At 43.2% G+C, this 12,943-nt stretch overlaps 1 protein-coding gene across 8 annotated transcripts in view; it reads right to left on the bottom strand.

Moving 5' to 3' along the window:
- The window catches only part of MYBPC1 (myosin binding protein C, slow type), a 134,945-nt gene that overhangs the window by 79,014 nt on the left and 42,988 nt on the right, over positions 1 to 12,943 (bottom strand). For 6 of the 8 annotated variants that reach the window (XM_015422091.1, XM_015422094.1, XM_015422097.1 and 3 more), the window contains 4 exons: positions 12,152 to 12,184; positions 7,440 to 7,544; positions 5,493 to 5,641; positions 3,807 to 3,924 (listed from right to left, as the gene is read on the bottom strand). In XM_015422091.1, the coding sequence (XP_015277577.1) occupies positions 3,807 to 3,924; positions 5,493 to 5,641; positions 7,440 to 7,544; positions 12,152 to 12,184 (405 nt within the window). The remainder of the gene's footprint in view (positions 1 to 3,806; positions 3,925 to 5,492; positions 5,642 to 7,439; positions 7,545 to 12,151; positions 12,185 to 12,943) is intronic. The other 2 variants (XM_015422096.1, XM_015422098.1) reach the window with 1 other exon arrangement.

Here is a 12,943-nt window from a genome sequence, read left to right as displayed (position 1 = left end):
TTTCAGCACAGTTCAGGCTAACGATATGGCAGGAACTTAATACACAACCTCTCTCTTCAGGCCTCCTGATGTGTTCATAATGGGCCAGCTCCTTGTTTCAATCAACAGGAGTCCTTTCTTTGACCTCCACCATAAATGAAATCACATGGTCTTAAGCTGTCAGCAGTGCCATTTACCATAATCTTTATTCCAAATATAAACTGCAAGACTCATCAAGCTTCTCAAATAATGGCTCAAGAAGTTAAATGCGATTCACTGACTCACTGTATATTTTGAGTCCATTTCCAGCCCGCTAGAGCTGGTTAGATAGGGTATGCCTGTAAACATATTTCACTTTTGTGCAACTTCAGCTATCAGGGATTCTCCCAAAGGAATCTGGCAGCTGCAGTTCGGTGAGTGTGCTGAGAATGCTACGTTAGAGATCCCTTGCTCACTCCTGGCACAGATTCTGTGCCACGCGCCTACCCTGTTGTCTTTTACAGGCCAGGCCTACACTTTTCTTTTTTTATCCAGGTGTTTAACTAAGGGAGGGGCCACGGTGGCTCAGCGGTTAAGACACTGAGCTGCAGACTGGAAGGTCTGTAGCTCGGCAGTTCGAGACCCTAGTGCCGCGTGATGGAGTGAGCTCCAGTCTCTGGCCCCAGCTCCTGCCAACCTAGCAGAAAGCAAGAAATTGCAAGTAGACAAATAGGTACTGCTTTGGTAGGAAGGTAACAATGTTCCGTGCGCCTTGGCATTTAGTTTTGCCGGCCACATGACGGCGGAAACGTCTTCAGACAGCTTGGAAACAGAGATGAGCACCGCCCCCTAGAGTTGGATTTTACGAGCTTTCGAGCAAGGGAAACCTTTGCCTTTACCTTTAAATAAGGTATGATCTTGTTTCTAGCCTGAGACCTGTTTTATGAGACTCTTTTTAAGCTGCTTTAGCACCCTGAAAAGCCTAGTTGGGTCCAAGCTTGTCAGGACTTAGGGGCTAAGCAGGTTGGCCATAGGGTTGCTGGCTCCTGGTTGGGAAACTCCTGGAGATTTGGGAGTGGAGCCTGAGAAGCACAGGGACCTCTGTAGGGTACAATGCCTTAGATTCCACCCTCCAAAGTTGCCATTTTCTCCAGGAGAACTGACCTCTGTAGTCTGGAGATGAGCTGTACTTCTGAGGGATCCTGGTGTTAGGCTGGCATCCCTAGTTGTCCACAATCAGTATTTTGATGGCAGACCACCAAGGAAGACGAGGATTGCTACACAGAAGAAGATAATAGCAAACCACCTCTGCTTATCTCCTGTCTTCAGCACCCCATAGTTGGAGTTGTCATGTTGGTTGTGACTGAACCGGATGTTCTTCTTATTTTAAGCTGTTTTATTTGGTTTTTTGCTTGTACTGGGTTTTTAATTGCTAATGAGCCAGTGTAGTGTAGTGGTTGCGAGCGGTGAACTCTTATCTGGAGAACTGGGTTTGATTCTCTAGTACTCCACATTAAGCTTGCTGGGCGACCTTGGGCCAGTCACAGTTTCTCTCAGAACTCTCTCAACCCCACCTACCTCACAATGTGCCTGTTGTGGGGAGAGGAAGGGAATGGATTGTAAACTGCTCTGAGACTTCTTAGGGTAGAGAAAGTAGAGTATAAAAACATACTCTTCTCTTCTAATGACTTTTATGATGCTTTACGTTTTTATTATGTTTTATTTTATAAGCCACCTTGAGGGGGTTCTCTGTGTGGGCAGCACAGAAATTTTCTAAATCAATAAAGAAATAAGGAATGATTGTTAAATCACTAAATATTTCGCAATTCTTAAACTCCTGAACCTGTGCCTACTGCCTTGTATCCTTCCCCCCTTTTCTAAATGATCTTTAGGAGTTCTCTTTTTTAACTTGATTACCCTGCGGTGCCTAGTATTTGCCATACCTTTTTGATAACTAATGTCATTAATGTAGATGTTACCTAATACAAATTGGATTTGGGGCCTGTGCTATACTGACCTCTAATATCATCAGCAACATGTTCTCTCACTTTGCTAAGTCAGTGACCATTGACACTTTCTAATCACTCTTCACGGGTTGGAGATAACTATCAGATGTGAAACCAAATAAGACTCAAGCTCACAGCCTCTGGGAATGCTGCCAAGTGTTTTAACCTTGGGCCCCATGTCTCACACTGGCCGTCATAATATACAGTAGAACTACCCCAGATCTGGATAGCTCAGAGGTGACTGTTACATGCGTGGTGTAAAAACCCAGGCATCCATGAGCTACTGGCTCCTAAAGGAAGCCTATGACTATCTAAATCTGGATTTCAATTACTACTGTTGTTAGCAACCTTGGAGTGCCTACCAGATCAAATGATAGGGTACACATACGTTAATAAATAATTTAAAAAACCCGCCTGGCAGCGGATGCATAGATTCCTGAAAGAATGCCTGAAGCAGGATTCTTCCTCCTGCCTACCCCATATTGGACCTGGCTACTCACATTTATTCATTTTTTATTTGGTTGGTTCATTTTATACCCTTTCTCCCCAGTGGGGACCCAAAGTGGCTTACATCATTCTCCTCTCCTCCATCATGACAACCTGTGATTTAGGTTAGGCTGAAAGAGTGTGACTGGCCCAAGGTTACCCTGTGAGCTTCCATGGTATGAGTGGGGATTCGAACCTGGGTTTTCCAGATAGACTAGTGTCATAACCACTACACCACACTACTTCCCGGGCCCTGTTTCTGTTCCTTTCTGAACTCAGATCTCCAGACCCACTGTAGTTCGAACGTAGAAATGGTTTCCAAGACTACAGAGATACCTGCAAACAAGAATACTGTCCACTTTGATTTTGTGAGGGTTTGGCCTGTTTATTTGATCAATGCTTATTTGGCACTTAATTTTTTTAAACACATTTTTTACTCTTTAAAAACTGCTTTAGGAAGGTGGGGGGAGTTGGCTTTGTGACCGAATCAAGGCCAGCCAATCAATATTATGGTCATGCTCTAAGAAGAGAGGGTTAGTGTAATTTCATGACTGACTTGCTGGTCAACCAGTGACTGCTGCACAAATGTAGCTGCAAACCAGGAAGAAAGATTTTCTTTGAATGTGATGCAGAGACCTAGTGTTGCAGCCAGTCAAAAAGTGGTGAGCAGTCTCACTGCTGGAACTATGTATGTCTGTAAACAGGCAGAGGCTATAATTTTTAGGTAGGCTTCCAGAAGGGAAGGAAAAGGAAGAGAAAGTGTTATGTATTGGGACTGAAACATCCCAGGACTGTTCTACCAGAGACCGGCTGAGCTTCGAGCCCAAGAACAATAGCCCACCAGGACTCTGGAAGTAACCAGTCAAGAAGTAATGTTATGTAAATGACCTATCGTTGGGAGTGGGGTGTGTTTGGGTGTGGCAATTGCATGCCATTTAAACAGGGCTGAGGCCCTGGAGTTTAGTCGTGTACTTGCTGAAATCACTGATAAAGTAGAGCTGATCACTAGTAGTGGGGGTCTGCTCATCCATGGAACCCAGTATTTAACAGAAAGGAACAGAGCTGCATGCACTAACAAGAACAATATCCCTCCTCTCAGTGATAGGTCTGAATCTCTCCTTCCACCTTGGCTGTTCCAGGAACTTGCTGGATCCTAAGTTTTGCAAAAATTGAACATGTTAAAACATATCAGAAAAAGAAATAGATATTGGCCTGAGGAGTTCAAATAAATAAATATTATGCCCCATTATATCTAGAGAGAGGCTTTTTTTAAGAAAGAAAGAAAGAAAGAAAGAAAGAAAGAAAGAAAGAAAGAAAGAAAGAAAGAAAGAAAGAAGCGATAAAATGAGTTCTTACCGTGGACTTCCAGATCAAAAGAACAGGTATCAACCTTATCCTTATACGTTACTTCACACCTATAATTTCCTCCATAGTTCTCCTTCGCTTTAATTATGTGCATCTCAAATGTATACATCTGCAATTCAAAAAAGAGCAATTATTAATTTAATTTAGGCGAAGAGCCACCTGCTGAAAACATGCACTTATCTACATACATGTACAAATACCACACCCTATATAAATTTGGTAGGGTATGCCATGAAGCCATTGTGAATGGGAATCAGAGCCCTGAAGCAGCTGTTCTTGATTCCTGGCATTGATATAATGCTGTCCAAAGCAGAGTTACACCCTTCCAAGTCCACCGAAGTGAATAGATAGAAGGGTATAACCCTGCTGAGAATAGCATCCTTCATGAGATATGTCAGCATCCTTAGTAAGACAAATGGTCCAATCCTGAAATCTGTGTATACAGGATGCTACCAGGGCTGCCAACCCTAGGTTGGGAAATTCCAGAACTGGGGGCAGACCCTTGGGAATGTGGGATTTGGGGAGCAGAGGAAGCTGTGCAGAGATGTGATACCATAACATTCACCCTCCAATGCTGCCATTTTCTCCAAGGGAACGAATCTCTGTTCTTTACAGTTGTAATTCTAGGAGAACTCCAGCCCCTACCTGGAGGTTGGCAACCCTAGATCCTACTCAGAAGCTGGGTATACTTCAGATGGGTACATGATACAGGTTTATAAAAATATGAAAGGTGTGGGGGGAAATGTACAGACAGAAGTTTTGAGGAAAAATAAAAAGGCTGAAGACAAATAAAAGGAAGCTGTTAACACAAAACAGTTTGGGAACTGACTATCATGAAACGTAGTAATGCCCACTTACTTTAGATGGCTTTTTAAAAAAAGGACTGGGTACATTTAAAAAGGATAAGTCTCTTAATAACTATATACAATAGCAGCTATCTAGAACCTCTGTTTCTTGAGGCGGTGTCCTTTTGAACACCAGATACTGAAGATCAAGGAATCACTATCACCTTCATTCCCTTTTACGTACTTCGAAGGGTATCTTGCTGACCACGTTTGGGAACAGAATGCTGGACTAGGTAGAAAGAACTGGTGTGTCCTTAAAAATCCGAGAATCTTTGCATTTGTACTGTGTATCTAAATAATGGGTGGAAATGAATAAAAGATATTAGATGGAATGAGGTGGTAGCTTATGGTCCCTGGGCCATAATCATCTGAGGTCAAGTTCAAATGCCCTCTGTCTAGGAATCCTGGACTTTGCAAAATAGAATTTTCCTGGTTCTTACTCCCACTGCAATTTACTGAACCTCCCAAATGTTGTTCCTGAGGGGGTCAGCATTGGGTCAAAGTAGAAGGGGGAATCCATGGAAATCACTGTCCCTACTTCCAAAGACTTCAATGTCATTAAGTCTTTCCAGTTGTGTAGTTGGATACATGCCTCTGTGCATAAGGGAAAGAATGTACCTAACCCCATCTCCCTAAACGAACACAGTGAAACCATCTTTGAGTTATAATACCTATCCAGCATTGCCTTACTCAGGAAATAATGTAATTGATAAGCCAAGAATTAAATGCACATGATCGTATGTAATTTGTATTGAGAGCTTTGTAATTTACAAATTACAAATAAAAATAAAATTGGGAGTTGTGCCACATTAAAAAGGGCATCCAGATGTACCTTGGTTAGGCGGTCAAATGTCTCCTTTAGCTGAAGGTGCTTCCCTGCTTTGCTTGCCAAGTCCATCCATTTCCCTTTGAACCACTTAGCAGTTGGCTTTCGGAGAAGATCTTGGGCTTCTACCTTGGCTGTGAATGTAATATTTTGCCCTTAAAAAAAATAAAATATTAGTTAACACTTGGCTGACTATTCTGTTTGCACTAATTCATAACAATATGTTTGAGGAACTGTACGTGAAAATTCAAAAAAGTTCGATAATATATCAATGAGTATTAAAAAAATTAGCTGAGTCCACTTACTACACTGGTGCAAATCATCAAAGAGCTGAGCACTGTCCAATTCAGTGCAATAGCTTCAACAATTCAGTGCAATGGCAAGCATTATCACCCTGATTCAGCTAGGAAACCTATTTGTCTGAAAATAGCCTTCTGTGCACAGGTGTGGTCTTAGTAATTCTGAGACCATGGGCAAAATCCACAGATGGCGCTCCCGGAACACTGGGTGTGTGTGTGTGGGGGGGACACAAGATGTGCCCCTGTATCCCTTGCCACTTAGGTGACTGCCCTTAGCTACTGCCACCACTCCAGAGCATCTTAGAGTATTGGCAGTGGCTTCAGGGCAGCGGTCAGCTCTAGATCATGGAGTCCACTGTGGGGGCAGTGGGTGGGTCCCACCACTGGACAGCAGGCCCGTAGCTACAGTGGGGCATTTCAGGGCCCTGCCCCCTTAATTAAAAGCCCCACCCCACAAATAGTCATGTCAGAAACCTTATTTTCGACAATGACCGGGGTGGTACTGGGCTAGCAGAAAGGAGGATTGTTGGAGGTGTATTGAAGGTGCCCTTCTAAGCTTTCTTGCCCTGTGAAAGGGAACTCAAAAGGCATTTAAATGCATTTGGAAGGCAATTAAATGCCCTCTGAGCTGTTTTTTCCCCTAGGAACTGATGTGCTCGCTGCCCTGTCCCTTGAAAGGAAGGGCTAGAAACAGGCTCGGAGCCTCCCCCTTTAAAGACAGGCATTCAGATTAATTTAATTAACTGTAATTTAACTGCCCCCTTATAAATTTAAATGCCTTCTGAACAAAAAAAAACCCTGGCTACAGGCCTGCTGGATAGGTGGTTACACTGCCTGAGACTCAGGTGGCATAATTAGCTGTGGGGCAATGAGGTGGTCCCACTTCCCTGCAGTGGATCACACTGCCTGACCTTTATTTCATTTTTAAAAAACATTTATTACCTGCTTTTCTCCTTTAGGGAACTGAAGGCTGCTTACAAGGTAAACAAAATAGTAACCATAGAATACACAAAACCTACAATTTAAAAATCGTAATTTAAGACAGCCAATAAACAGAAAAACGAAATTAATCAAATGCTGTCCTAAATAAAACCATCCTCAACTGCCTCCTAAAGATTGAGAGTGAGGGGGCTAGGAGCACCTCCCTGGGGAGGTTGTTCCATAACATGGCCACTGAAAAGTCTGTCATGTCTGCCCACCAGGTAATATTTTGATTGGTGAGACAGACAGGAGGGCCTCTCCTTGTGATCTTCATTTCTGGGAAAGAACATATGGGAGAAGATGGTCTTCCAGGTACTGAACCAGATGACCAATGGATTGATTTGGTACAAGCATGTTCATGTTATAATGATATACATAATTAAGAGCTGTGGGTGCAATTTTACTCTCTGATCCAGCAACTGGAGCTATGTCTTTACAAAAACTAACATCTTAGCAATTGTATGTTTGGGAGGTATCATTTTCTTCCTTTCCCTTAGTTTCTACAAAAGGACTCCATGTGCAACCTTGGTTGATCCACAAGTGTTCTATTGGATTAGCCATCTGTCTAAACATTAGAAGGACCGGGGGTGTGGGAAGACTTTGAGTGCATAATCTCAGTTCACAAGTCTTTTTGAACCTCATAAGGTTTACAGATAACTGTTCTGACACTTACCCACACTAATGGAGCCTCCTTTAGGCTTTTCAATAAATAAAACAGATTTTTGGGAATTGTCGGGCTTTTCTCCTTCTTCTGGTGCGCCATCTCCCATGGACCATACTAATATGGAGAAAGAGGTGGAAATATCACTTATCTGAACAAACCTTAGAGAACATTTACCTTTTTAATTTCAATCCGAATTAGTCCTTTCTTTATACTTTTTTCAAAAGTAGGCACATTCTCCATCACTCTTGGAAGAGATGGGGCCAATATTTCTTGCAAAACCTAAATTTGTGAATGGCTTAGGCTTCCCTTGGGTAACTGGGAACAGTAACGTTTAGCTGGAAAGTCTTTGTCCACATTTGTAATTTGAATTATATTATTATTTTTAACAGAGAATGGTTTGCAATGCAAGCTTGGATGGCTTTTCCCATAGACTTTTTCATCCTTAGATCAATAATCCTGTTTCATCTTTGTCCTGTGTCTTAATACACTGATTGGTATGGGAGCTGATATACACATTGAGTTACCTGCACAACATTTCCCCCCTGTGCCATTTTCCCAGTACAAATTGCCCCCGCCCCCAGCTATTAGTCCCATGGGGGAAAAGAACAAAAGCACCTGGGATTTGGATGTGGATGTTTCCTCTCAACAGGGCAAATAAGCAGTTGGAGGAGAGCTTACATTGAAGAAGAAGAAGAGAAGAGATTGGATTTATACCCCGCCCTTCACTTGGAGTCTCAGAGCAGCTTACAAACTCCTTTCCCTTCCCCTCCCCACAACAGACACCCTGTGGGGTAGGTGGGACTGAGAGAGCTCTCTCGAGAGCTGCCCTTGAGAGAACAGCTCTGACCAGAACTATGGCTTGCCCAAGGTCATCCAGCAGCTGCCTGTGGAGGAGTGGGGAATCAAACCCAGTTCTCCCAGTTTAGAGTCTGCACACTTAACCACTGCACCAAACTGGCTCTCACAGGAAAAGGCTAACTCTCTCCAAAAGCACTATAGCTCAGGTCAAAATCAGAGAGCTCCATGGATCCTGCTATCTCTTTAAAAACAGTGGGAAATCATAATAACAGATCTCCTGGGACATGTTCAATGAATACAGAAAGTAATATTTTAATAAGAAGGGCCTGGGGTAGGCAGTTCCAATTCTTTTTTTCAGCTCTGTCTTAGGGCCATACTATTGAAGTTTTCCACGGGTTTTTTCTGGGTTCCTGCATCTGACCTCCAGTGAGTCACATGCCAGCTGTGGGTTCCTTGATGGGAGCTTGACTGTCAAATGTGCAGAGGCCCAGTTGAGATGGGTACTGTGGAGCTCAGGGATGCTGGTCTTAAACTCCCTACACCATTTTCCCAAACTGAAAAGGCCCCAGGCACTATTTGCTCCATGCGGAGGGCTGTACATGTAGCCTATCAGCAGGGCCACTGACAGGGGGAGACTGGGGGAACAAAATTCAGAGGGACCAAGTGTTGTATACTAAGCTTGACTGCGTACAAGGCCAGGTCCACACGTGGGCAGGCGAAGAGCCCTAACTTCGCTCTAGGGAGCAATAGACCAAACGGACCCTAGCCGCACCTATCAGAGGGCTAGGATCCTAAGTAGGACCTATGGAATTCTTGGCCACTGTAAATATCCTATCACTGGTGAAGGGTGTGTGCTTGGGTGTGGTTCGACTCCTAAATATAAGCCGGCCTGCAAGCCAGCATTCTCTCTCTTGTTCTACATCTCTAAATAAAGTATGAGCTGAAATCACTTCGCTATGCATCAGGTTCAGTCCTTTTCACCAAGTCAGCTGGAGGGCCACTGGAGCAAGCACCATGCTGTACTTAGGGAATGCACTAAAAAAGAATTTGCATACAATTCTGACTGCAGCTACTAGGGGCACAGGGGGTGGCAGAGCACAGTGTAAAACACTCAAGAGTCTGCTGGCTGGGCCTTTTCCTACATTTCTCAAACTCCATTCCACACTTTTCTTCTCCTTCATTTTGCTCGCTTCCTTTCATGATCTGCCATTCAACTATTCCCACTTCTAATGCCGCCCCCCCCTATTCTTCAGTCTCAGCTCCTCACCCAGCCTGGTTGGCAGCTTGGAACATGTTTAATAGTAGTATAGGAACAAACCTTCATTAATGAAGGGGCAAGTTAATATTTCCCCATAATCTATCACAGTAGTAAAAAGGTGCTTCCCCCTCCACTATTAAGATGCATGATAGTGTTACCGGGCCCCTGGTTCCAGCAGGGTTTCCCCCGATTTGAGGGGCTCCTTCCCACTGCCAGCCAGCTAGGTGGCAGGGGGATAGGGTTGCCAAGTCCATCTTCCACCCCCAGCGGGGGACTTTGGGGGCGTTCCTGGAAGGGGTGGGGCATCCCCAACGTGATGACGTCACGTTGGGGACGTCTGCCGCCCCCCACCCCCACCCGGCCGGGCGCCGGATCTCCAGAAACAGCAGTTTCCTGCGCTTAAAGTAGCCGGCAGCCGGCGTTTCCCCTTTAAGAGAAGCTGCATTTCCCTTTTAAGAACGAAGCTGGCTTTTCCCTGCAAGCTTGCGGAGTTCGCGCTTGGGATGAAACACGGGTTGCACACCCTTAAAGGGAGAGAGATGGGTGGCTGTGGGTGTTGGGGGTGGGGCTTCCCCCGCCAGCCATCTGGCCGGCGGCGGGTAGAACCCCCCCAAAACGGGGAACCCCTGGCAAACCGGGGGGGTTGGCAACCCTACAGGGGGGAAGCCCTGCCCCCAAGAGGAACCATCCGGCCACCCCACTGCAAGATTTAAAGGGCCTTCCGGCAAGCTTCCATAACGGGTGGGATCTGAACCTGTACATGAGCAGTTCCCCCAAATAGCACCCTTCTCCAGTGATGTTTCAGGTCAGGAAAATAGTCCTGCAGAGAAGAGAAGCCCCTTCTCCCTGCATACCACAACCTGGATCCAAATCAGGCCATCGTGCACAGTGAACTCATAGTTGACTCCTGACCAACTGAGGTAAAGTCAAGACAGGAACACAGCCCATGGAAAAGTGTAACGTGTAGTTTGGCCCTTTAGGTAAGTTAGTAAGCATGACTGAATGCATACTGATAATTCTGTACCATACTTTGGCTATGAAACTTGATCATCGAAACTTGTTCTTCAGTAATTCATACATTTATATTTGAGTTCAGTGGAAGTGTGCTTGCTCACAAAAGCTTATACCTTGAATAAAACTTTGTTCTTAAAGGTGCCACTGGACTCAAATGTTATTCTGCTGCTTCAGACTAACACGGCTACCCACCTGAATCTACATACATTTATATGTTTGCTTATATGAATAGCCCTTCTTGAGATGAAGATTGTGCACCACATTGCAAAATATAACTGAGGAGTTTTCTGAAGCTGAATACTAATACTGCCAGGCTTCATGAGGGAAGGATTGTATCCTAAAACTACAAACTGAAAGCAGAGATTTCACTAATTTTACAGCGTTACCTTACATTCTTTGACTGTCAGTTCTAGACATTAAAATTTCAAAATATATTTTTGTGTTGCTGCTTATATGTAAATACAAATACATACAAAATCATAATCAATATATGATACAACTGGAAGATGCTCTCAAAGCATAATCTAAATAGGGAACAGCAGTACCCTTATAAATAGAAAACAGCTTCAACAGACATGAATCACAATAATTAGCTTAGAGTGTCTGAGTCCACTTCTGAAAGAAATGTGGATGGATCCAAAGAACAGTGAGTGGAAGAAAAAACACTGCTAGTGGTGTTTTGCAAATGCTAGCATATGAGTTTATGCAAGAATTCAAGCACAGCTATAACAGGTGCGTGCCATATCAGTTTCTATTAGAGTTGCCAACCTCCAGGTAAGGCCTAGAGTTTCATGGGAATTACAGAGCTCAGTTTTCTTGGAGAAAGTAGCAGCTTTGGAGAGTGAACTCTGGCATTACCATCCCTACTGATCTCCCTTCCCTCCACAAATTCTGCCCTTCCCAGGTTTTGCCGCCAAAGCTCCAGGAATTCCCAAACCAGAATTGGCAACCCTAGTTTCTGTGGTTCTGCTAGGACAAGAAGTTGCATGTGTTCTTGAGCAAGCAGATTTTGATTTAGTTTCACTTTTTCTAGTATAGTATGTAGACTAGTCCTTCTGTGAGCAGAGAATGCCTTTGACAAGCAGAGACATCTTTGAATCCATCCATATGTTAGGTTATGTCTTTTGACAAAGAGTTGAGCATCATGTCATTTTGGTCCCATTCAGATCTATGTTTCCATAATGCTTAACTGGACAACAATTTGACTCTGAAAAAAATCAAAACATTTCCACATAAAGATAAGTGGAATATTTAACTTTTGTTTTATGCAAAGTAAAAAGAAACATTGAAGTAATCATTAGAGATCCAATTTCAAAGGACAACATGTTAAAGCAAGCAAATACAACATATAAATCCAGATTTTTTTTAAAAGGCACTAAAAAAGATCTAGAGGGAGAAGCTTATGCCTAGTTTTCTAAATCTATGCTGTGCCTCTGATTAAAAAGAATTCCGTTGTTTATATTGGACTTTTTAAAGAAAATTAGATCTGAAAGAAAGACACTGGACAACACAAATGGAAGATAAACACGTGTGGACCACTGTAATAGAAACTGGGGAAAAAACAAGAAATAGACTATTAGTAGTTATTGCACTGGAATAAAATTGGAATGTTTTGACTTTCCCTTCCTTGCTTTGTTTTAGAGAATCTCACCTGAGTCCTTTCTCTCTCCAGGTGGATTCCCATCTGAAAGGCAAAAGCAGATGACAAGATGACACCAATTCACAAGTTACACCCTGATGACTTTTATCAGCCATATGGATTTGTATACCCTTTGCACTTATCAGAGGAGATAAAATTAAAACTGTGGAATATAACTGGATGGTTTACAGTTGGAAATAAATAAAATGCAATTACTAGGGTAGTTTGATAAGGAAAATGGCACTGGGTGGTGGCTGCAGTCCCCCCCCCATGCCTTTTTCCTGGTAGGAATAAAAATGAATTGGTGTTTTTCAATAAGATAATAGCTCTGGAATAAAAGACATAAAACCCTTCCTTCTCCCCACCCTGTATTGTCCAAGGAGCAGTCCCAGCAGCTGTGTGTGAAGAAGGAAAATAAGAAGTATTTTCAAATTATTGCAGAAGTACCTGTGACATATTGTTCTACCCGATGAATAGACTGGGGCCTTCCAATATCCTTTCTTCAGATTAAAGAGCCATTTCCTAAAATACTCACGGAAATGTGTAGCCTGCCCCTCTCCCCCATTCCTAAACACAATTCTTAATGATGATTTTCTATGACATCTAATTAAAAACCTTCTACTGGGTAAAAAGTAATTAAGACAAAAACAAGACTCTAACGAGTGCAGGAGGCAGATTGTTTATTTCGATTGTACATCCTGCTAGATCCTATCATGATGAAGCATGAACAACTCAACACATGTTGGGATCTATCCACTAGACTACATAATTTGCCTCCTACAGTTGTCAGATTGTATTTTCTCC

This window comes from Gekko japonicus, unplaced genomic scaffold, assembly GCF_001447785.1.
Source record: "Gekko japonicus isolate JY-2015 unplaced genomic scaffold, Gekko_japonicus_V1.1 scaffold280, whole genome shotgun sequence".
NCBI lineage: Eukaryota > Metazoa > Chordata > Lepidosauria > Squamata > Gekkonidae > Gekko > Gekko japonicus.
The sequence above is the reverse complement of the archived record's forward strand: the minus strand, read 5'-3'. Positions and strand labels throughout refer to the sequence as shown.